Source organism: Lathamus discolor, chromosome 18 (genome assembly GCF_037157495.1).
Source record: "Lathamus discolor isolate bLatDis1 chromosome 18, bLatDis1.hap1, whole genome shotgun sequence".
Taxonomy (NCBI): domain Eukaryota; kingdom Metazoa; phylum Chordata; class Aves; order Psittaciformes; family Psittacidae; genus Lathamus; species Lathamus discolor.
The window spans coordinates 4,372,139-4,397,650 of record NC_088901.1 but is presented as its reverse complement, the minus strand read 5'-3'; the positions used below and the strand labels follow the sequence as shown (position 1 = coordinate 4,397,650).

At 46.4% G+C, this 25,512-nt stretch overlaps 1 protein-coding gene across 3 annotated transcripts in view; it reads right to left on the bottom strand.

The window, feature by feature from the left end:
- The window catches only part of HIVEP3 (HIVEP zinc finger 3), a 105,334-nt gene that overhangs the window by 41,046 nt on the left and 38,776 nt on the right, over positions 1–25,512 (bottom strand). For all 3 annotated transcript variants that reach the window (XM_065697898.1, XM_065697896.1, XM_065697897.1), the window contains 2 exons: positions 18,165–23,824; positions 13,935–14,080 (listed from right to left, as the gene is read on the bottom strand). In XM_065697898.1, coding sequence (XP_065553970.1) covers positions 13,935–14,080; positions 18,165–23,279 — 5,261 coding nt within the window. In that variant the 5' untranslated portion in view covers positions 23,280–23,824. The remainder of the gene's footprint in view (positions 1–13,934; positions 14,081–18,164; positions 23,825–25,512) is intronic.

Sequence of the window (25,512 nt, the reverse complement as noted above, 5' to 3'; positions counted from 1 at the left end):
CACCGAGACACACCGGTAGCATGGGTTTCTCTCCAAAGAATCCGGAGCTGGTGGGAGGAGGGAGACCGGCTCCCAAGTCACTGATGGAAAATGCCGTGGGTCCGGCCACCTCCCCTGTGGGTTGAAAGGGGCTGTGGAATAATCCCTCCTTGGAAAGTTTTCCATGGAAATCTCACAGGGATAACACACAGAGAGAAAAACATGCCCATGTTTGTGTGTGCAAATGGGGGAAGATCATAAGGTTTAGGGGAGGGGGGCAGTGTTTCAGAAGGAAGAAAAACATATCTAAGTTCCCTGAGAGCCCCAAGGTCTGCTGATGACACTGAAAGGCTTTCACTTTGAGTCTCTAGTTCAACATCCAGCCCAAAGCAATAGTGGCTGAAAGCTGTCACAGCGTGGCAGTTTTCTGGTAGCTCATAGGAGAAAGAAGCTGCTAATTGCAGCTGAGTTCCTATGGATTGCGTCTCTCCACTGCAGACTGGCTGCTCTCATTAGCTTCCCTTTGCAGGTCAGAACGAATCCTCTTCAGCCCTGCCAGCCCCCCCTTCTGCACACAGTGACTTTGGTCCCCAATGCTGCAGGTACCCTACCTTGCATAGATAAAAGAGGACAATCTCCAAGACAGGAACCCCATTATTTGTCTTAACACGGTGCCTGCAAGCCCGCTCTGCAGGCACTGCACACATAACAGCAGAAATGGTTTGCACCCTATAGAGTTCCTGCCCCAAGGCTATATGGATCCACAGCAGATGGGCACCAGCAGATAGTATGGGAAAACAACAGGACAGCATTGGACAGGGTGGTATCCCAGGATGTCCTGGCACAGCAGCCTAAATGTTGTCATCATTTCTATAGACATCTCAGAGTAGAGGTGAGTTGAAGGAGGAAAAGATTGGCAGATGTTGTTGGAGTGCTCTTTCCAGCAGGGAAGAAGGGTTTGGAAACACAACACATGGGGAGCGGAGAGCACTGTCACCATTCCAAGGCAGGAGGTGGCAACAGGCAGGGTGGTGCTGAACTGTAGAGTCTTGCTAGCGACACCAGTTTGTGTTTGGCACGACAGGGAGTGAGCAGGCAATGCAAGAGGATGCAAAGAGGCCTCTATGTGGACAAAGCACTAGGGAAATTCCTTTTTCCACTCTGTTTTCCAAAATGGACTGACACAGACCCAGATTACCACTGTCACCATGCAGAACAGGATACAGGAAAGGAATCAGATGAGTCTCTGATGTATTTTGCTCCTATATATGGACAGGAAAGGATGTATATAAGAGTTGTGCATGAAGAACTGGTGAAGTGCAAACATGGCCTGAATGTAACAGCCCTCTCCTGCTGCTGGAGAAGCTGTTGCCCTCCAGGGAGCCAGAATAACCCCAGTGAATGAGGACAAGATCTTTAGTCCCTCCTTTGAGATGAGCTGCCACCTGGAAGTGGATCTTGACAAGCTCAACAGCACGTGCCTTGCAGACAGGACACGGCCTACTCGGGGTGTGTTATACCCATTTCAGGAAACCCCTTTCTGCACTAATTCTGCAGGGTAGTTCCCTTTGAAAGAAAAAAAAGATTGAAACATCACCTAAATCCCTGCCCAGAACTCCTTCTCTCTGGATTTTGCATGCGTGCAGGGAGTCTGTTGCATGCACCAGTGTATCATGCTCAGTTTGGCTGAGACCAAAACACATTCATTTTTATCTCTAGGAAGTTACAAACCAGCCTTGCTTATTCTGCGATTGTGGCCCTTTTGACAAGCCAGGGAGGGACGTGCAGGCTTCTGGGGGTCTCTCAAGTACATGTCTTCATATGGGACACGTAGGCCTGCTTCCAGCTGGAAGATGTGCTGCTGTCTGAAGGCGAGGCGACACTAAACCCTGCAAGAATCCGAGGCTGCTCCTCCTCAAAACCACTCATCTTCCCCTCTTTTAGATAAACATGGAGTGGTAGGAGGCTGCCAACAACCACCAGCACTCGTGGGATCACCATCCAGCTGGGAGTTCCCTTGACGGAGCCATCTGCAGAGGAATTTCAAGCCATCTGATCCCAGGGGCAGTTCATAAACCCACAGCTCCAGATGTGACCTCGGCTGCTGGAGGCTTCAGCGGTTCTGGTGACACGACTCACACTCCTTAAGAGACAGCAGGAAGGCTGCAGAGACTGTGCAGAAAGAACTGGCTGCTGTTACTGCTGACACATCCTCTGCTCTCCAGCATTTCTGGGCTGTGCAGGAGAAGGAGGCCCGGGAAGTCCTCTTCTGGAGGGGGGGGGGCAGAGTTAGAAGCTATTTTAGGTCGCTGCTCTTCACTGCAAGAAATAAAACCTCCCTAAGCTTCATCAGAGAGACCCACGTGTGTTTCATGCCGAGGTGCCCTGGAGAGCTGCTGAGCTGCACAACAGCCATGCCCCACAGCGCAGCAGCGCAGGGTCAGAAATGACCATGACTTTCTGTGCTGGTAAAGTCAAGCTGCAAATTGCAAATGTTCCCAGTACAGGACTGGTATCTCCTAGAGCTCTGCTACTGTTGTAGGCTGCTGCCACCTGCAAGAACGCTTTGCAATGTATTAGCACTTTCTTAATTTACCATCAGGGTTAATAGTGCAAATATGCAGCAGGGTCACAGTTTTCTTTCTTGGATGCTGTGAGTAAGCTTATTAAACTCTTAGAATCATGGTATGACTTGTGTTGGACAGGACCTTCAAGCTCATCCAGCTCCAACCCCTGCCACGGGCAGGGACCCCTTCCACTGGAGCAGCTTGCTCCAAGCCCCTGTGTCCAACCTGGCCTTGAGCACTGCCAGGGATGGGGCAGCCACAGCTTCTCTGGGCACCCTGTGCCAGCGCCTCAGCACCCTCACAGTAAAGATGTCCTTCCTTATATCTAACCTACAGCAGCATCCACATAAAGGTCCAGTTTTCACAAGCACAAATACCCAGAGTTCTTAATGGTTGCAATGAGCTCTGCCCATTACTCAGCACCTCAGGAGACGAAGACCTTCTTTGAATGATGAGCTCAGCTTTCAGTTCAACAGATTTAACTCAAGATTCAACATGTGAAGAGCTGAATTAGTACTAAATTATCATTATTAATGGCACTTTGCAGCACAACGAGCAGGTTTCAACTCTAAAACTCAAAGCCATTCACAACCTGCGTAAATGAACTAATTATCCTCTATTGGTACCGTGATCCTGCATTCCCACATACACAGGAGGTCTCACTGCTGTTCTCAACACTGTACTATTACGGGAAAGGAAAATATCCACAAGCCAAGGCAATAACAGAGCCATGCAAAACACAGCTTCCCCCCTTCTTTGTACACTGCCTGAGTCAGCACCCGCCAAACATTACTTGGCCTTTTTGAATTCCTGGGAAAAACTGATCAATCTTCAATCTAAAGACTCCCCAGGGCTCTCTTCTATCTACCTTCCCAGTGACCAGCCCCAATGACCTGACAGCCTCCAGGTCTTTCACCCCACAGCAGCTCTCCTGCTAAGCTGAGGGCTGTATTTACAATAGGAAAGGGCTTTGCTCAGTTCATATTTGGGAAAGGTTCTTATTTTATCAAAACCAGCTTGCAGGCACAGGCTGCTCTGGCACTCCTCACACCAACACTCTGCAGACAACCCCATGCTTGGAAGCCTTCCTTGGTCTTGTAAGGGGACTGAAATACATGCAGCTGAATCTCAAAGAGCAGCGTAAGTGCTCAGCCTCTTGCAACCTTGAAAACCACAGAATTCTGCCATCAAATAGTTTGTTTAAACAAGAATGGCAAGAAATCCACAAACGTTGAAAACCGCTGCTTGAACTGCTGAGCTAAAACATCTGCAGGGAATAGTTTCCTCTCTGAAAGCACCGCTACTGTGCTGCTCACCCAACCAAGAGTTACACAAAGCAGCTCGGTCATGTCCGGGGTGTACAAGAACCCAAAGCACCCACAGACCAGAAAGCTTTATAAAAGCTTCGCTATGTGCATCTGATTATTCCCCTATGTTTGACATACCATGTCCTGAATAGAGATAATAGAGAGATAAGAGCAGCCAAGCAATCAGAAACACATAAACTTCCAAAGAGATGGAATGTCTACCAGAGACAGCAGGTGAACAGCATGACAGTCAGCCAAGACCCTGCCTGTAATCTCCCCTGCTTCCAGTTCTTAACTCTTCAGTCTTATCTCAACACCAGCACAAACAGCAAAACAGAACAACAGAAATACCTTATTAGGTCCCATTGCCTTTTGTCTGAGTGCTACATGCAAAGAAGCATGCAGTTACCATCTGCATTCTGCCTTTTCAACACATAGGCATCAATTTCTCACATAGCTCTGAAGAGGGACACTGCATTCCACCATTCCTTTTCATTCAATTGGTCCTGTGTAACTGCCCAAGCAGCAGCAGGTCCTTCAGGACAGGGAAAGGATTTTAAACACCTGCAGTGGGTAATCACAGCTTTTCCCACTCCTCCATCCTGGAGAAACAGAGCTGGGCTGGCAGCTGCCTTAGATCACTTCATGATCATGAGACTCAGATTGGCTACAGGTTTCAGATGCGTCTGCCTGCACTGTGTCCTTGGTGAGCTCCTCCTCAAACACAGACTAAAACTAAACCATAGGTAAACAGGTTTTATCATATAAAAGCTGGGAATAAAACTTTAAAATAAGGAAAAGCAACTTGGGAAGATGGAGTGCTTAAAGAAAAGTTTCTATACAGCCCAGCCCACCACGTCCTTGCAGTTGGATCCGTCCTGCTGGTCTTCTTTCCATCTGCTCTTGCCATGTCCCACAGCCTCTTAAACCTCTCGTGCCTTGAGCAAGCCCAGCAGCATCCCATGAGGAGGAATGATCTCACCTTCCTTCCATAGCACTGCACCTCCCTCCGCTGGGCAGATGAACCCTGATATTCATAACCATCAGTGATCCAGTTACATCATGGGCTATATCAGGACAAAGCACAAAGCTAAGCTGCTCTCCTTCCAGCAACAAACAGGGTAGAACTGGAAAATCTTTCTTAAATGCGGAGTCTGGCTCTCACTTGAGTCCCATTTCTTAAGGCTTTACTCAGTTCTTATGAGCATTCTCACCACTGGTCAGACTTGTGTGCTCACCTCTAAATTATGCAGAAAAAGTAAAACTTTTCCAAAAGTCAAATTTGGAATCCGAGCTGGGGCTGGGGAGTGCTTAATTCCCAGTCTCAGCGACATGGACCTTCTCTAGCGAAAACCCATGGTTAGTGGACAGATTTCATGGGATTCATGCTCCCAAACGCATGTCATTTCTTGAAAATCGAGTTTAGGCACATTTTACTCTCAGACCTCCACCATTTCCAGCATGCAGAATGTTCCAAACAATTTCACATCCCATCCATCATCTATCTAGGATTTGACAGATGGTAGCCGATACTAAAGAGAATTGAAAATCAACTGCTACACTTGGGAAAAGCCACCAAACAGGAATCAGATTAACATCTTCCTTGAGAAGAGACCTGTCTCCTCACGGGCAATGCTTTCACCGTCAGAAAGGGTCAGACAAGGAAGTCCCCAAAAGCCAGTTCAGAAATATATTCTCAGAGTCATCTTCCTGCCATTTACCTCGTGGAACATGGATCGAGTATTAGGCAGTCGGGTCTGAGTCTGTCTATTGGAACATAAGGTTTCTAATTGATTGCACAGTACTTGGACTCTATTAAAGGGCCTCTATAAATTACACTTCTGTATAGGACAGGCTGCCTAGATGTGCAGCTGTTAAGAGCTGGCTAATCCTACGTAAAGCTGGTAAAAACGTTTGCCTGCTCAGATTTTCCACCAAACTAATTGGAGAGATTGTGTCACTGAATCAATAAAATCAAAACCCTGTAATCTTGATGTTTGCCACAAGCCCATAAAATAGTCTGCTAACAGGGAGAGCTTATTATTCCAGACATTTGGCCCATATTGAACAGCAGCTCAGAATAAGACATTGTGTCATGCTTGTGAATCCAAAATGCAGAAGGACAGCCCAGGTGACCACGGACTTACTTCAGGACTTCACACAGATCCTTCTACATCATCGTTTTCAAACCCCTGACAACAGAAAGTGTTGCCTTTTATTAAACTGTAAAGAAATGCTTAATCTTAGGAAACCGGGGGTATATATAGCCTTGGGAATGCACACACACACGGTACCTGCATGCGACCATTCCTATGAGTGTGTTGTTTTCCCTATCCTGAGAGGATCTCTGACCCTCAACCTTCTCTTCACTTCTTTGCTGCCAGCAGCTTGTACCATTTTTCTCCATCCCACACCCTCACCTTTGCTATGAGAGCTCGGATCTTCCAGCCTCACCCTCTCCTGCTTGGATAATGTCTTCCATTCTAACCAATTTCTGCCTCTCTCCATCCCTATTCAACTGCCTAAATTGCCTGTCTGATGAAATCACGCTCTTCCTTTCCACTGGCTTACCCTCATCTGTGTGATCAAGGCACTGTGAAATACTCTTTCTGTCCTTTCATCTGCTCTTAGCTGTCACGGCTTCTCCTATCTCTCATGCACAGCTCTGCTCTGCCAACAACCCTAGGGCCTATACAACACCCACTGGCACTTTTTTGGTCCAAATGCTGTTTGTCCATTTTGTTTTGTAACTCTTTGCTATAAAACACATGCCAGCACACAGGTTACACCCTCAGGCTCTGCCCATCTGGGATGACAGCGTCATCCTCCCCACCTTCACCTTCTCCCCCTCTCAGCCCCCATACACTTTTTTGCTCTAGCCATGTACCAAGGCACCTGTGCGATGGAGCAGAGACATCTTCTTCCTTGATCTTGTTTATTAAATATGTATTTTTCATAATTTGAACTGAAAGCAAACAGGAATTCTTGTCTTTGTGTAATACAGAGAAGATGAAAGTCATGGTGAATGGAATGAGAGGCTGGGAAAATACCACTGGGGATGCTGGGCTCAGGAAGAGCAACATCCTCCCCCGGAGGACCACAGTCAGCCTCTGCCCCACCGTAACCATGTCAAACTGGGGAAGCCCATGGGCTGCCTGGATGCTCACAGGGATTTTCACTTGGGAGGAAAGAAATCCCTGCAGAAAGCTGAGCATCCCACACAGGTCAGACGGGAAGGAATCTTTAACAATTGTCTGTGGGAACTTAGCATCAAGCTGCATCATGAGTGCTGCCAGCAGGACGTGGCAAGAAAGCAAACAGGCAAAAATAAGAAAGGAAACCAAACAACGACCTAGCCTGAATGCTTCTGTGTTTGTCAGATTTCCTGGGAAAACAGGAATTAGCTGCAGAATGAGCCCAATTTGTCAAGTGAAGTGACGAGATGTTCAGGACAGGAAACATTAACAATCCCCACTGAGGAATATTAAGACATTTTAAAGGCATAATAAAATCAAGCTTAGCAGTAGGTGAGTTTGTACATCCCCTCTCACAAAGAAGGAAATTGAAGAGCACAGAGGATGACTTATCCAAGAGTCATGGTGAGTCATGAGCCCACCATCCCCAAGTCACTTCTCTGCTCTCACCAGCACACTGGCTGTGCCTGGGATATGTTCAGGAGGCCAGGGAACAGAACGTTCAGGAACTGCTCAGCACAAACACAGCTGGTATTAAAGGAAAGCTCCGAGCTGTAGGCACTAGGGGACATCCTGCATTCTGAAGCCAGGGTGCAGGATGGATGCTCATCACCACACCCAAAGCACAGAGAGGACAGGGGTCCACGTGTTGCAAATACCAGGTTTAGGATGATAACTGAGAGTGGGTCCATGCTTAGCTGACAGAAACATGCAGGATTTAATGGTGTTATTTGTACCTGCATCCACAGGGAGAAAGCAAACAAGGTAGCCAAGAGCACATTGAATGTGAAAGATGCTGATTTGTATTGCACAGACCTTTGAGAACTGTTCAGGGAAGGCAGCAACTCAGAGGCTGCATGTACTGTCATAAAAGCAAGGGAAAACTAAAGTGCTTCAAGCCCTGAGCTCTGTCATAAAGATAGAACATTTGGCATCTTGCAGGATGCTTCAGTAGCGCATTACAACCAGAACTGGTTGTGTTGTGAAGCATTACAACCAGAAGCTGCTCCCAACAGAAATTAATAACCTGTTTTAAAGTTAATAACCCGAGGTTACTTCTATATTATACAAGGTTACTTACAACAAGAGCTCTTGGCATGCAGCTCCATCTGCTGAGTGGCAGGTTCGGGAACTGGCGCTGTTACAGAGCCGGCCCACACTTCCCTCCGAAAGGGAATCTGTCTGTCAGCTCTCCCAGACACACCGGCTCTTATCTAACGCAGCTCGAAGCAAGCGCATAGGCTGAGGTGACCAGAGTTGGAGTCAAGCGAGTTACACCTTTGCTGGGCTGCTCTTTGCATTGAATCTACCTAAATCATCCCCCCTTCCTCCTCTTCCGTGTGCTGGGTCCTGTCATCTACCTTGCTGCTCCCAATCCAAAAGATTTCCCAAAAAGTCCACTGAAAAGAACTGATTTTTCAGCCTGGCTGCTCCCTGAATTACCAGGGGAAAAGGCTGGGTTTTAATTACACCCAAAATTAAAAGGAAAAAATAATAACCCGAATTTCCACGAAGACATGGGGAGAAAAAAGCCTTTGCTTGAAGTCAAATTGAACCTGTTTTTAATCTTAGCTTTTAAGCATGTAACAACGCAATGACTTTCAAAGCAAAAAAGCACATATTCCTTTCATTTTGAGACTATCTTCTCTAGTTGTTATTTTCCTCTGCTGCTATTCCTGAGTGGATCTTTCACGCAGCCTTTCTCGCTGCCTGAAAACCTGTCTCCTCAAACAATTTCTCTTCTTAACTTGTCAGCCTCAGTAAAACTCACAAATCCATCTCTTCCTTAAATTGCCACCCTGTGTCTTGTCTCCTTTGGATTGTTGGCTTTTTAAGCAGAAAATGTGCTTTGCTTGTACTATGATAAAAAAAGAGTGTAAACGTATGGTGCTCAAAAGAGACCTTATGTTCCTCTAATGGGCATGAGAAATGAGGCTCATCCTTTCCCCTGTATGGAGCACAGTGCCTGGACACAGCCCCAGTACCACAAGGATGGATTCTGGTGAGCATCACTACCCTTCGGACTATAGGCAAACCCCATGAGTATGGACCAGCAGAAAGGCAACCTCTCAGAGGGGAATGCAGACTGGCTACTCTGGTGGGGACTCTTGGCTTGCTGCCTGCATCTGACACATGTCTTATTTCATATGAGCCTTAAAAAAAAACCCTTCCTTTACTCCAGCATCCCCAGCACAAGCTGGTTAATTGTTCTCAGTTCGGCAGTCTCCAAGCCAGTGGCATGAAATCTCTCCTCTCCATTTGCTGTAAAGCCCCATCCAAACCAACAAATTCCACATACAAGAAACATGATTTCTTCAAAGGTCGTTTACAGAAGCAGGATAAACACCTGCGCACAAGCTGATGCTTGAGACTTGAAAATCACGTTTCAGGCGGCAGCTTGGCACAGGGCAGAGCCAGCTTCTCAGAAGGGCTGTGCAGCCACAGGGCTGCCCAAATGGAGCACAGCAATGCCTGCTCAGCACTTCTCAAAACAGGGGAAATCCAACCAGACCCCACTGGATGCTCAAATTAACGCTGAGTGGTCAGTCTGGCACCACTAACCCCAATGGAAACGTTTTAACACCAATTCCTCCCTTCAGTGCAAAGCAGCGTTAGGAAAACCCCTTTCGCTCAAAAATGCGAATTACAGGAATTCTTTACTTCTGTCCAGTACGGAATCAAATATTACTATTTCATACTACTTCCTTTCCTGCTAATGTTCATGCTCAAGTGAGTGTCTTTGGGATAAATGACTCCTTTCAAAATAAACATGGTGAATTCTTAGAACTCAGCTAAGCAGGAAAGGAAATCCCCTGAACGAACCGGGCCCGGTGCAGGGGTTTGGAGTTACACGCTGCGAAACTTTGCTTGTTTAACAGAGAGGCTTTCTCCAGGGTAATAAAACTCTCACATTGCTGTGCCAGGGATTTTCCATGAGGTGCGTGTCAGCGGGTGGTGGGAGCTGCAGTTTCTGTGGCCGGTCATAGAAATGGAGTGAGATCACCCCAGAGAAGCCGACCACAGATCCCAGTGAGTCCACAACAGCAAGAACTGGGAGGAGAGCTGGGGGAAGGGAGGTTTGCATACAGTTAATGGGCCCCCCCAAAGGTTCTTTTTCCTTATGCATCCAGTAATTAGCAGTCACATCCCAGTCTGATTAAACAGTCCCAAGGCTTCTCCATTTTCCTTCAACCCAGGGGAAAGTCTCTCTAGACAGGCTAAGTGAGGCAGATGTGCAGCTCCATCCTCTTCCTTCCTGCCTAAAAGTCCATAAGCAGCCCCACAGCACGGAGGCAAAGGGCAATACAGCACAGCTGGGGCTCTCTAGGGAGTGCAATGGTCAAACTTTATATGATCCCCCAGTTATTTGTACTCACAGAACCATAGAATATCAGGTTGGAGGGACCTAAAGAATCATGTGGTACAACCATTCTTTGCAAAGCATGACTTACACTAGATGTCCCAGCACCCTGTCCAGCTGAATCTTAACAGTGTTCAGTGCTGGGGAGCCCATCACTTCCCTGGGGGGATCACTCCAATGGCTCATTGTTCTTGCTGTAGCAGGCTAGGTCACAACAGCACTATGAGCATCTCTCTTAAAGTTAAAATTCTGACACACTACATTACATCACACGGGTGCTTCTTGCTTGTGTGTGGATTTGTACACGTGGGATGGTGTGAAAGGGAAGTATTTTTTAAGGTGTGAATGCAAGGATACTTAGGTCTTGCAGCCGTGTTTTTTCCCTGAAAAGGAACAAAATGCAACAGTTTTCCAAAAGACAGCTTTCTTTTTGATGTAGTTTCCATTTTACACGGCACTGGTTTGGTGATGTCAGTTAAGGTTAGTGGTCTTCGACCTTCTGTATCTTGGTACTGCTTTCGCTACTAGTTGCAATCAACTAGCGCAATAAGACAACTGATGGGCCCCATAAGAGCACAGCGAGTTTGGCTGTGAAATAGAAGAACATATATTGACTGTAGCTACTCCTCTACTATCAGATTTCATCATGGTAATGCTAATGCACAGTAAACAGTCAACATTTCCCTGACAAGACCATGACACCATCACAGACCTCACTCTTAAATCAGGTCGATACCAATCTACAGTTTCATGATGTAAGATTTCAGAATGGGCATGGTGCCTCCAAACGACCAGAGTGGATTGATGAAGGTGACACAGGGCCACCTAGGAACCACGGCACTCCTCCTGAAGCAGGGCTGACCAGCCTGACCTTCAAAGATCATTTTCACTGCTCAAAACCACCACAACATCCCTCAGGACAAGTCCAATGGATGTCGTCATTAGCTCCTTCAGGAGTACAAATGTTGACCTGGCTGCTTAATGGCATGGCTCTCCCAAACACAACCTAATGAGCACCCAAGCTTGTGTGGGGAATGACTCCCACCTCCTTTGCAGTCAAGTGCATGGGATGCTCTTGGGGCAGGGGGTGAACGCTGGTTGCCATGGAGGTATATCCAATCTTAGGGAATTTCAGGACTGCAGATAAAAAGACACTGCTGAAATGACATACGGAGTGATCTTTACATTTGCTCTCTAAGAGCTCTAAGCAATGTAGCAGTGGGGGCAAGGCAGCTATGGGATTGAGGAAGCAAGAACACTGTGCAGAGGGAAAAGCAAGCGTTGAAAATGGCAGTGAGAAAGGAAAGAGCTAGAAAGAAAAACTGAGGGGAAGAAGGAGCTAAAGGCCTGCAGCAAGTTCACCTTTAGTGGAAACACTTGAATTACTTTATAATCTCCCCCCTTGGTTGAGGCAACAAAGCATAGGATGGCTCCGGAAGATTTGAAGCTGACTGAATCCCACTGGAAGGATGAGTAGAGCCAGCAGCAGACTATGTGGAACCAATAAATAAGGGGAAAAAATGAGACAAGGAGGAAATATTGGGGGGGGGGGGGAAGACAGTGAAATCATGCCTTGAGAATGGATGCTCTTTTTGAGAGCCCTTTGCAAGAGATGAGCAGGAGGGGTCAGATCCATTTAACATCTTGCACAAAGCACCAGGCACCCTGTGGATTCATTTGCAGGAATGTTCCTTCACTTGCAAGAAAACATCCTAGCAGCCACAAGCTGCTGAGGCTGAACAATCCGACATCAATATCCTTGTGGGAACTAGGCATGGACCACCAGGTATGCACCGAGCACCTCCAGGGAGCCGCCTGTGCCTGTCCTGCCGCACCTCTTAGCAGTGCGCGTGCCATGTAATGTAGCTATAAAATGTGTTCCTGCAACCTGGTGTGTTACATTAGTGCCTGTACTTGGCATTAAACAGCTACTATATTCTGTCTCACATCCAGAAGGATGGTGGCCTTAAGTCGGTGATACAGGAACTTTAAAATAAAACACAAGCATACGTTCAGGATGACTAATGCTTTCCCTGATGCTTACACGGAACGTGTTGGAAAAGTTGCTTTATTTTGCCTCTGTCGTTTAGCAAATGTGACTCCGCACCCGTTGTGCTGGGCTGAGGGATGCAGACAGGCTCGCAGGGATGTGGAGACATGGCTTGTCTCAGTGGGGACAGCTGGGGAGCAGTTAGCACTGAGAACTCTACCCAAAAACCCTGCTCTGCAAGGGGCAGGGTGATTTGCATTCATGTTAATGCTGAGCCTCCTTAATTTAATTAAATTCAGGGGCCAAGAGTCCCCTGAAATGGCAGCAGTCCCAGGGCAACCCAGTCAAGGGAAACAGAGGCTTCTCATGGGCTTTAAGGCAATAAGCCTCAGTTCTCAGTTAGTCCCATAGGTCCTATTTGCTACAGGAGGGTGATGGCAATACATCAAACCTTTTTCCCATCCTCTTGCTTCCCTGCTATCCCTGGCTCCCTCCCCAACTCACTTCAGCCCATAATCATTAAAGGTTGCCACTACTTTGGCTCTTTGCATTCACAACTCACTGCTGACAAGCATCTAAACCTGAGCTGGGCACACAGTGCCTGCATCTGGGTGAGAGGTGAGCTCTGAACAAACAAGCAGGTTTCCTTTCCCAAAGCGTTATTTCACTTTTTTGGTGAGCTGGTTTGATCATCTACTAATGAAATACTTGGAAATAAAAGCAAACATCAACCAGTAACTACAGAAAACCACAACCACTGACTAATTAAAGCCTTTTTCCAACACACAAAACCCAAGACCACCCAATGGCAAGAGCAGAACTGAGGAATCCTGGCAGGGGTTTCTTTCAGCTCTTTGCCCCCTTCTGCAACACACAGGAAGGATGAACTTTAATTGTATCCCACAGACACGCTACTTATGAGCTGGGTTTCAATTTTTGAGAAGATAAACAGCAGTATTAGAACCATGCTGAATTACTGAAGAGAACTCGCAATTACCTGGAGCAGAGAATTCAGATGTACATCAAATTTAGAGCTTGCATCTATTCTGGTTGAAGCTACTTTGGTTGGGTGGCATTAAAAACCAGATGAATATAACCCTTTTTTCCTCCCCCAACCAAAACCCAGGTATCAGAAAAGACCTCCCCAGATCCTCCTTATAATAGTAACAACCATTGGGAACATCATTTTCAGAAGGCTCTGGAAAGACTGAGAAGATTTGGAGGACACCTCTGTCACATCAGAGACGACTAGAAGATGTATTTGTGCTCTTCAGCCGTCTTTGCCCAACCACCCACTCAGAAAAGAGATTGAGGTGCTTGCTAAGTTAAAGACAACTCAAAGATAAAAGGAAACTGATGCAGCCTGAAGTATCTTCAGATCTCAAGGGTCAGGTTTTTACAGTGGCTGTAGAAAGTAAGCTGAAAACCACCACTTCTGCTCACCTCCACATGGCACCTTCACTGACTTGCCATCATTGTTATCAGTAACTCCTATCCAACTGTGACACAAAAAGAGAAGTGAAAGGAGACACTTACCCTCCTTCAAAGATCTTGATCCGGACTGGCTCTCCTCTTTTGGTTACAAGAGCCTCTTCTTCTGGTTTTCCTCTTTTATCCTCTTCCTTCTCAGCTCTAGTTATATCTTTTCGACCTTCATTAGAAAGGAGCGAAGGCAAATGAACCTATCTCCCCAAAAGAGCAAAACAATCAATGATTACATACAACATCACTCCAAGACAGACACAGACCAAACAGTCTCAGAAAGAGCCAGCAACCTACCGCACATGCTGCTCCTGACAGCCAAGTGCAGTAATTAGGACACCGTCTGAACGTACAGGGTGTCTGCTACTGGATTTTGAGCCCTGCTGGTTATATTTACTGTGATTGCTTACAGGTTCTTAAATCACCCCTGGTATATGGTGGTTCAATATTATCCAGCTCTGGCCAACTGGAAAACTGAGGCATAAAGAGAAGTGTCTTGGCTGGGTCACTCTCAGCATGTGGTGGAGCCATGGGTCTCTGTTCCCAAATCCACTGCTCTGTCCTTGGATAATCCTCTCTCTTAATATCTACATCTACTAAGGTCTAGAGAGAAGGCATCTGTAGAACTCATATATTTAACCTCAGCCTTTGGGTTTCCCCCACACGTACACACATTCACACAATTCTGGACTTTAGCCATCTAAACGTGATATAAACCACCCGACAGTCAAAGCTCTCGGGTGATTTCCTTTCCCTGAAACCCTGTTGCCAAGGGCGCAGCACAGAGAAAGCCACAAAACCAAAGGGAGAAAATAATCCTCAACCTCCCCAGATGCTACCAGGGTAAAATTTGCTTTTCCACTGTTTAAATTGCCACCCCTTGTTTAGACCAAGGTTTAAGTCATGCACTCACATCTCATCTGCCATGTTTAATGTTATTTGTTACAGTATATGGACATATATACAGCTGCTTCTCTAGTTCTGTAAGATGCAAAGGGGAGCTCTTCCATGCCTGGAATGAAACCTGGATGTTGCCCTCCTTCAACATGAAAGTACAAATAACAGGGTTATCCAAAGCTCCAAAAGAGGGAAGCAGATTGCTTTTCACCCAGGTTACTCCTTATACAAGGGCACGAACACCTTTCAAGTACAACTAAATTACTCATATCCTCCCTTTATATATAATTCATGGAAACAGACTGAAGGCATTTGAGAGACCAAGGTTATTAGAGGGATTTTGGTCTGAAGGTAGCCAATGAACTGGCAGAAGTCTAAAGGAGAGCTGGTCACCCTTGCCTCTACAGCTGCTGGAAAGACTGGGAGCTCTCAAGTGTGATTCACCTACCCCACCTTAGACACTTATCTTAAGAGGGGAATGAATCACCCAAGAGGTGCCTCTTTGTCTCTCATGGTTATAGGGGAAGCCAAAGAGTGACTAGCTCAAACTGAGACACGCAAAGTTCAGTGGGATACAACCCCGGCTCCCCAGCAGCATGCTGCTGTTCCCACCCTCATTCTCAGCAGGAGGAGGAGGGATGGACTTAAGTGCAGCTTTGCAAAACTGAGGTTAAATATGTCAAATTTGCCCAGCAATTTCAGGAGCTCACCTTAGAGCATTAAAATGTACCCAGGACTACTTTGTCCTTGAGTCCAGCTTGCACAGATTAGCCCACATCCGCACCATCAGACCCACATATTCTTCCTAGATGCCTCCTGGGAATGGTCCTCGTCTTATCTCCCTAAAAGTGCCCAGGAATTGCTTGGGAAAAGAATATCAGTCCAGGACAGAACAGTGCCAGGAACCATTTTAACAATCTAACACCAGAAACAGTCTCAAGCTGCTATCTCTGGGCAGGGAGATGCCTGTGCTTGGAGGAAATCAGGGGCAGGTGACACACTGGGCACCTTCAAAGATTAAACTTTGGCCGTTGTGACTTCGCCTCCTGATACGAGCTAAACGCTGGTAACAATGCTAGTGAAAACCTTCCCAGTTCAGCTCCTGATTTACTGAGGAATACAAAACAATTGACTTTCTAGATACAGCATGAGGTTTATTTATTGCAACTTTTGAAAGCACAAAACATAGACAGATGAAAGGCACCAGAGAGAGCCAAAATCATACAGTCACTACTATCCCCCTTTACAATCTTGTTTAATTTACAAAGTGTGCAAGCCCGATACAGTGCAATCATCCATCCCTACATGCACGCTGGAGCCTACAGTCACTTCAGAATTGATCTGCTCAATAAATCCCACTGGTAATTTAAAAACCAAGCCAAGTACGTAGACAGTATACACAGTACTACTGTTTGCTGGTAGCTTGCTGCATGCATAATTATACAAAATATTAGAGCTGGTTTACATTTTCTGTTGTGTCAACTGACAACTTATAGATACATAAAGAAGAAAATACTTAAGGGAAATAGCTAAGAGCGGAGTTAACTGAAGGTTGAACTTTCAACCTTGGATTCAGACTACTTCTACGCAGCTCCTGTTAATCGCATCTTCCTGAGTAACCGGCAATGCTCCTTGCTAACCTGTGCCGGTCATGTGTACTTTAAAAACTAAAGGGAGGATTTCACTCCCACTGATCATCTAATCAGAAGTTATTTCTCTGCTTGGCATGAGGTCCATTTATCTCCATTGCAATTAACATCATTTCTGGAAGTCTCACTCCTTTAAGCAGCAGGTATTAATATTTCCATTTAGCTTACGCCATTTCCTAGGTGAATTTGGCAGGACAAACTGTTGCAGATCATACCATGAAAACCTTAACTTTCACCACCAGTCAGCTTACAGAGTTTTGTCTAAAAGGTTTTTGAGTCTTTTGAGCAAATGCATGCAGTGAACTATGTATTTTGATGGCTAAGGGCTGAACCATTCCTGTCTAGAGCTTAACCTTTAACTTCAGGGTATGAGGGTCTTGTACCTCTGAAGCACACGCTTGGTGTGCACTTTAGCACCATGTCAAAGAGCTAAGCTCAGAGGAGCACAGGCACTTCTATTAGAGAATGCAATCAAGGATGGTACGACACCATTCAGATAAAGTCCTTTGAAGAAGAGTGCATAATATCAAGCACTAGTGTGTTTTTTGCCCCTGTGTCCCTAGAAATTCTATCGTTTGGATTTCTGCAGAAGAATGATGGAAATGCTGAATAGAAATAAAGATTTATTGAGTCAAAGTGACTCTACTGTGTATTTTAAGATGCACTTATAAGCAGCAGCTGCAGCAGCAATTATGATAAATTTAATATTTAGCATTCATTTCATGATACAGAAATAAAATGAATAATCCATCGATATAAATTGACTTGAGATGAATATCAAACTGCAAAATCTTTAGAGCAATTCTGTTTGCTAATCTGCATGAACATGATCTGGATTAAAGGGATCTGTATGGTTCAGCATTAACCAAGAGGGGAAAAGTCTGGCCTCAAAACGAGACAGATAACATTAGGCAGCTACCAGAAGTGCGGTAAAGACTTCTGTGCCTTTGTGGCCAATGCCTTTGGTGAGCTCTGCCCCTGCGAAGCTGTTTGCCTTGCTCCCCTTAACTCTAAAGACCAGGTCTAAAATATCCTTAGATACCCACAAAAGCAGGTAGACAGCTAAGGACATTAACTTAAATGGACCAAATGACACGGGTGTTTTAACTAGACTCCATGTCTAAACTGCTGAGGCACTTTTGTAAATGTCACTGCATGCCTTTACGCTTCTTTGGGGGCCTAAATACACTTGCAAATCTTCCTTTAATATTTTTAACTACTTTTAAGCATGCCTCTCCATGTTCATTACTGTGAGATCAGTAGATGCACAACCAGACAGAATCCCATTTCCCCAAGGTAATCCTTTTTCATTTATAACATGCAAAATGTAGGGAATTATAACAGCAGTTAGGAAAAAAAAAAAAAAAAGGAATAAAAAAAGTTGTAAAGCTATTTGAAATATCAAGACAAATGCAAATCAAGTCTAATCCTTTGTGCTTGAGCAGTGGCAGTTCATGGTGCGGTGGTGATTCCTACATGCTCTTTTGATTACAAGGCAAGTAGAAACTGGAGAACAGAAATATGGCACATTGCCTTGGAGCAGGCTTGCCTTTTATTTTATATATAACAGTGGGTTTTAGCTTCTTCATTCTAAAAGTTTCATTGAGAACAAGTGCTTACCAAACTGAGAGAGGGATGAATAAACTCCTATTAAACTAAGAATAGCAATTCCCCGTCCCTCGTCCCCCTCTTCCCATGAATCCAAATGGATGAGGAGAAATATATAGGATTGCATTACCTCGGTCATTTTTGGCTTCCTGGAGCTGGACGGGACAAGCCTGCCTGCCTCTGGACGTGGAGCAGTAGCCATGGTGTAGGTTTCCTTGCTCACCTTCTGCTTGGACCTCAGGAGGGACAGGGCTGCTTTAGTGGATATACCTGGAAGGTTAGGATTATACAAGCTAATACACCAGCTGGCATACACTGAAGACCTTCGATCAGCTTGCTGGATATGATTTGGCTTTATGTAGTTTAAATAGCACCAACTGACATTAGTGGTTGTGTGGAGACTGGGGAACTGAAGTACCTTCTTCGTATCTGTACCTTCTCGAGACTTCATTGTACTATGAGCGACCTCAGACAGAGGTGCAGTGCTTGGAGGGTTTGGCGGAGACTGCTCCACCAGTTCTTTGGAGTCTTCTTTCTTCACGGGTTGCAAAGGTGCCTTGTTGAGGAACTGCTTGCCAGCTGGCTGCTTATACTCTTCCAGTGCCTCAAAACTTGGAGAACCTGAATGGGACACAGCTTGCTGTGAAGTACTTGGGATTTCCTTTGGCTCTGACTGCTCTGAGGACAAGCTAGGTGGTGTTTCAACCTCGACCCTCCCTTGGCTTTCTGCAAGCAAGTGAGACTTATCCTGCTTTTTCCCTTCCTCTATCGCACTGGGTGGCTTCACCACTTCCAACTTCTCTTCTGCTTCAGACACTTCCTCCTCTTTCACTCTCTTCTGCTGTTGGGTTTCCATGGTCAGCTCCAAGCTACCAGCTGGAGAGAGCATTCTTTTGCTTCCACCAACTGTTGATGTGCCTGCTTCCAGTCCAAGGACACTGTCTGATGGGGAGGTGAGTGGCATATACCCTTTCCGTTCCGGTAAAGGTAAGGGCACTCTCAGGTATGGGCTCTGGAAAATGCTTCTTTGATCCTCTGTGATCATCTGTGCCAGATCAAAACCTAGTCCATGAACATCAGCGCTACAGACCAGGGTACCCTTGGATTGGTGATCATCAAATGTGGGGAGTACGATAGAAGAGGAACTGCACTGGGATTGAGTGACCAGAATCTGGGACAGCGTTGTGTACATCGCACTCCCATAGGATGGCATATTTGTCTGTATGCGAACAGGGACCACAAGTGACACCACTGGGTCTGACCGCGTCGGAACAACGAGCTGAGATGCGGATACAGTCACCGAAGGACTTGTTGTGCAGGTCAGAGGATGCAACCTACTATCCGAGTCATATTCCGTGCACGGGGAAAGAGTGGAGGCTCCCGCTGTTGCAAACAAACTGGATTTGATCTGTGGTAAATGTTCACCAGCTTCACCTGGCAACTGGAGAGCAAACTGAGACTGAAGAGGCAGAAAAAAGGCTGAAGGTATTGGTGAGGAGACGGGATAATGAACCGGCAGGAATGAAGGATGCTGCCTGAATGGCACCTCAGCCGGGTGAGACATCAGCGGAGGAGCAATATGAAGCGGGCCTGGGTGGATGAGCGTTTGCGGGAGAGGCAGTGGTGGGGTCTGAAATATGGAAGGAGGAATCTGAGGCATGGTGAACTGAGCAGAGAGGATGTCAGACATCGTGTGTGCGGCAAAGAGCTCTGCAGACTGCCCTGGCTGCGGCAGGAGGTGCTGGTAGGGAAAAATAGAAACCTGTGGGGACATGAACTGCTTTTCATGCAGCGTTAGCTGTGGTACGGGATGAAACACTTGCAGAGCTTCTGTGTATGGCTGGGTGTATGCTGGCTGAGGGCTGTCTTTTGGCTGACTCTTTTCACTTGGGTAAGTACCGTGAGAGGGCAAAGGGGATGAAGATGTCGGCTGCTGGGGCAAACTTGTTGAAGGAGATTTACTTGTAGAAGGAATTGGATCTTCTGCCTCCGGCCGACCTGTTGGGGCTGAGTCTGGCTCATGCTCTGGGTGCCTAGTGAGGGATGCTTGCCTAACTAGAAAGCATTTCCTTCGCTCCTGCGGAGCTGAGGAGGATGAGGGGCCGGGGGTTGAGGCAGGAGTGGACGACAAGCTCCCGTAGTCGAAAGATTTACTGCGGGTCTCCGACATCTGGGAAGGATGGGACACATTCGGTGTCTGCTCAGAAGCAGATCTCCGCATTTCCCTGGAATGGTGATGGTGGCTTGGTACCATCAACATGTGTGAGCCAACACCAGGAGGCTTTGGGTGGGATTCAGAGGGCTGGCTCGTTGACTCTGACTTGCCGTGATCTTCACGATCAAATGAGACAGAGTGGCTGGAGCCGTGGGATACGCTGCTTTCCTGACTTGGGCTTCGGGTGAGGGAGACGGATTCAAAACTGGACTCTCCGGAGGACTGAGCCATTTCTGCCAGCCGCAGCCTCTTCTTTTTTGGTGGAAGTTTCTCTGCTGGGAGCTGAGAAAGGGTCTGGCTCCTCTGCGGCCACTGGAATTCCTCTGTTTTCTCTGGCTCTTTTGGTGGAGGCTCTGGCTCCGTTTCTGGTCTGTCGGGCTCTTCTGTGACCAGAATCTCTGGGACCTGGATGTTGGGCTGCCGTACCAGCCTGGGCTGCAGGGAGTGAGGCGGTCGGCTGTGCTGGGGTGCCGGCTGAGACGAGTACTGTGGCAAGGGTTTGTCTTCTTCCAAGCCGCTCGCTTGTTCAATAGAGTCAGACTTCTCAAAGGAGCTTGTGTGCTGGATAACAGATATCTCCTTTGAGGTTGTTCTTCTCTCTTTGCCCTCTGCACTTGGAGCCGGTTTGGTATTCCTGGAATGGAAGCTGGCACTGACATCGGAAGGTGTGGATTTACCCGGATCTGCTGGTGACTTAATGGATTCACGGGTTAGGTTTAACGTGACATCAGATGATGCTGGGTTTGCAAACTGAGTGCCTGGTGCAGTACTGGAGGAGGGAGTCTCAGACAGCTCAAAAGCTGGAGGCTCCTCATCATCACCGAGGCTCTTTTCCTTTCGCCTCTTTCGGAGCGGGGTGAGCTCCAAGCTGCTCCCTAGCTTGTAATGCATCATCTGGGGCCACGTGTCAGGATCCGCAACACTTTTCTCAGTCTCTGAAGAGGTATGGGAAGTGGAAGAACGAGGCTTTGAGAGCTGCAGTTCTGAACAGTAGTATTTCTTATGGGCTTCATAATTGTCCCTTTTCTTATACCGAGCACCACATACGTTACACTCGTACATGAACCCTTTAACTTTCGGACCCTTCCGAGACTTTTTGGTAAGATCGCTTTCCTTGGTTTCAGGCTCCTCAGGAGGTTTGGAAACAGTTTCTTTGTTTGCAGAGCTAACCTCCTCTGAGACGTATTCTACCCCCAAAGGTAGCTCAATAGCTGGTTGTCGTTTTAGCATTCGGGGATGGGAAGAAAACGCTTGACTGCGGCTTAAGACTTCAGGCTCCATGATGTGATCATCAAATGAATAGCTACCTCTAAAGGTATGTGGGGAGCTTATAGTGCATGCAGCAGAAGGCATTGAGTGGCTTCTTAGGAGAGGCACTGTCTCTGTGGCACTGTGGGATTGCTGAAGTGACAACAATGATTGTTCAGGCTTAACTTTTTCACCGTGGGATGTCAAAACTTTCGCTGCATCCAACTGGCTACTGGAACCAGACTTGATATCAAACTGAAACGGTTCTCTATATACACCAGACTTTGGAGATTCAATGCTGCTACGTCTAGATAAAGAGCTTCTTCTAGGCTTAACACTATCTATTTCACTGGTATCTACAACAGCTTCATTAATTGTAATTAGCTTAGTGATGTGTTCAATAACCTGTGTTCTAGGCACAGATAATGGTACCATACTAGGTTTCTCTTCACTAGACAGGTGGGGAAACCCCTGGGATGTGTTTGCACCTAACGCTGAAGTCCTTTGCCCAATTCTACCACATTTCCCAAAAATGATTTCTGCATAAGATTTTGCGTTAGTATTTGGTGGGCTGATCTGCTGCTCTGCACTTTCTGATCTGGAGAAGTAGCCTGACTCAGTACTCCCTTTGCTCCCGGGGCTCAGGAAAGCCTGTTCATCTATGACCTTCTTCCGTTCGCTCAAGCGGAGTGCAAGCTTCTGCTTTATAGTATGCGTATCTTCGGATTTATGGCTCAGAGGATGGTCTGACGATGGCTCCGCAAACTGGGTGCTGTCTTCAAGAGACTGAGACATACTGGAATGAGACAATGAACACCGGTCATGGCTGGAGCCTTGGCTCCCTCCACTCAGCAGACTACTGGACAAGAGCGTGTGCTTCTGCCTGGGTGAGAGCTCTACCGAATGGCCTGACATCGCACCCGTTTCCTCCTCCGAATCTGTGCTTTCTCCTTCTGTTGGCTCTTCAAAGTCCTCCCCACCAATCCTTTCCATTTCCAAGCTCGATGGATACATCTCTGCTCCGATCCCCGAGGCCAGCCCAGCTTTTATTCGATGAGCATGAGATTTCCTATGTTTATACAAATTGCTCTTAGTCTTAAAAGAAAAGCCACATGGAATGCAAGGGTATGGCCTCTCACCCGTGTGTGACCTGATATGTTTTTGGAGCACACTTGGCTTCGCACAAGGCCTGCTGCAGTACTGGCAAATATATTTGCCTGGCTTCTGAGGTTTCTTTTCCTTCTTGTGCACTTCCTCAGCTTGTTTTAAGGAAACCTGTGAAGGGCGAGGGATATAGACCTTTTGAACAGATGGCATGTCCTCTCCGGGAATGATCGGTGAATGGGAAGGTAAGAGCTGGCCGTGGTGAGAGTGAAGCCCGGGTGATGAAAAGGAGCCAGAGGGACCTGGTCTTACTGGATCAACTAGCTGCCATGTGGGACCTTCAAGGACATGCTCTGGTTTCCCAGGAGACATAAATGCTGGTGACAGTGCGTGCTGCTGAAGCTGCGAAACGTGGGGAGGATGTTCAAAAGAGGAAGGCTTAGGCTGCTTCTGATGTCCGGTCTTCTCCTGAGACTCCTCTCTTGGAATCGGCAAAGAACCAGAAAAGTGCTGCTGCGATATGATATCTCGGAGAGGGGTTCCTTGCGAAGGAGCAGAGCTGCCCTGGTACGTAGCTGCGGATGAAATACTGGCTTGGAAAGCCTCTCCTTTGGGAAGCCTCTTTCTTGGACTTTCCTCAGCCTTTTTTGTGCTCTTCTGGCTTTGTTCAGGATCCATGACCTTAAAAGGGTCTCTGAATGCTATTTCGGGAAGGTTTTGGCAGGCTTCATTTACGAATAATAAAGGTCTCTTCTGTAAATTCCCTGTTTTGCCTGCATTTGCTAAGAAGCCGCAGCCGCCAGGAGATGGTTGTTGAGTTAAGATTTTACTAAAGTGTCACTAGTTGCTATTTGATTCAAAAAAAAAAAATGTTTCAAGGTCAATAAAGTTCACATTGGTAACACATGACAAACTACTTCAAAGAGAGAAAACTTTCCAAAACTTTTAGTCCAAATATTTTCCTTGTGAACTTGGTTAAGGCTTTAAACCTTGCCATTTTATTTCAGTTGACAGTGGCAAGCCTTCAAAGTCAAGATGCAACCCACAATGTGTCTCTTGTTTGTTATGCAAACCTTTGAAAACTTGAGAGTTTAGTGCTCATCTCACAATGATCTTTTTTTTCCTGGGCAAGGAAAATAACACTGAACGGTGTGTGTCCCCCTGTGTCTTCCTTCTGTTCCACTTTTGACTTCAAAAGTCTTGGAAAAGTATTTCCCACATTTCTGTAATTACATCCAAAAAGAAAACAAACAGAAAGAATTACTTCAGCGTTTGTCTTGAAGCAATGTAATGCTGCTACTTCTATAGAGGGTAACAGTAAATATTTTGCACAAAAGTAAATCAGAGTCACTGACTGAATGTCTGCCATTCACGAGACATTAATTTTAATGGTAATCTAAACATAAATTGTACCAAGTCAAACCTCACAGTCTCATACTTAGTTCAACACACACATAACCTGGCTCTGCAGCAGTAACCAAAGACAGTAACTTGAAACTCAGACGCTTTTGGAATATGTATTAAAATGGTTTCAAACCTGAATTCCTTCTCATTTCCTGCACACACTGATGGGTTCACAGGTTTGGTAATTATATTTCCCTCCCAAACAAACACCAAAGTAAAGCTGGCTAAATACAAAGCACTGCCTAATGCAGCACATACATTCACCGACAAATAAAATGCAAATCTTTCCTGCATAAAACCCACTCTTCAGCATGCAACAATCTTCAGTGTCATTTGCAACAATAGCAGGTAAAGAGAAAGCACACGCAGTCTTATACTGAGATGTTGCCTCTTTAATTTCCTGCCTTTTGTCACCAAACAATGGTAAACCCAACTTGTAAAGGATGTATTTCATACAGGCGGGATGTCGAAACTGGCTGTCTATAAATGGGAAGCCTTCTTACAATGAATTTGAATGGGAGGCTCTATTAAACCTACCTCCCTTGTCAGCAAATACAGCTATTACTGAGACACTTGGGGAGGAAATACTCTGATTCCACTGAAATAAGACAGCATCACCAAGAGATGGAATAGAAAATGGGTGGGATACTCCTAAGGAAAATAAGGATGGTGCTTTTAAGCAAAGAAATTTGAGACATGTAATTTACAATGAGAAAAGAACTATCTTCTTTACAACGCTACTGTCTGCCTTAGGGTGCAGTGCCTTGCTATGACAGAATTGCATTGGTTTAATTATGGGAAATGGCTCAAAGTCCTGCTGCTTTGATCCTGTCCCATGTAGTGGAAGGGTGCATGGATGTCGCTGAAACACAGCAGGGAAGCACTGGGGACTGAGATTTTAACTGCACAATGGCCCAACTTCCTCTTGAAGAGAACCAGGGAAGAGCCAGCAGAAGAGGTTGGTTATGCTCAACACAAAGTCCTCCAAGGATTACCCACTGCTTGTTCATTCCTAAACCCTGTGGACTCTCCATATTCAATGAGAAAAGAGAGACATGGAGTGCAATTTAACAGGGGCTTACAAGGATGCCAGAGAGGGATTCTTCATGGGGGACTATAGTGACAGGACAAGGGGTGATGGGTTCAAACTGAAACAGGGGAGATTTAGGTTGGATATAGGGAACAAGTTCTTCCCTGTGAGGGTGCTGAGGTGCTGGCACAGGGTGCCCAGAGAAGCTGTGGCTGCCCCATCCCTGGCAGTGCTCAAGGCCAGGTTGGACACAGGGGCTTGGAGCAAGCTGCTCCAGTGGAAGGGGTCCCTGCCCATGGCAGGGGTTGGAACTGGAACCTTCCAACACAAACCAGTCTGGGATTCTATGATTAGTTATCATTCCAAATGTTCAGACCATCCTCAGCCTCTTCTGACGAACACATGGGCCCCAGCTGATTCTGTTAGGGACTCTGCACAGAAGTTCACATTTAAAGGACTGGTCAACAAACAAGCACA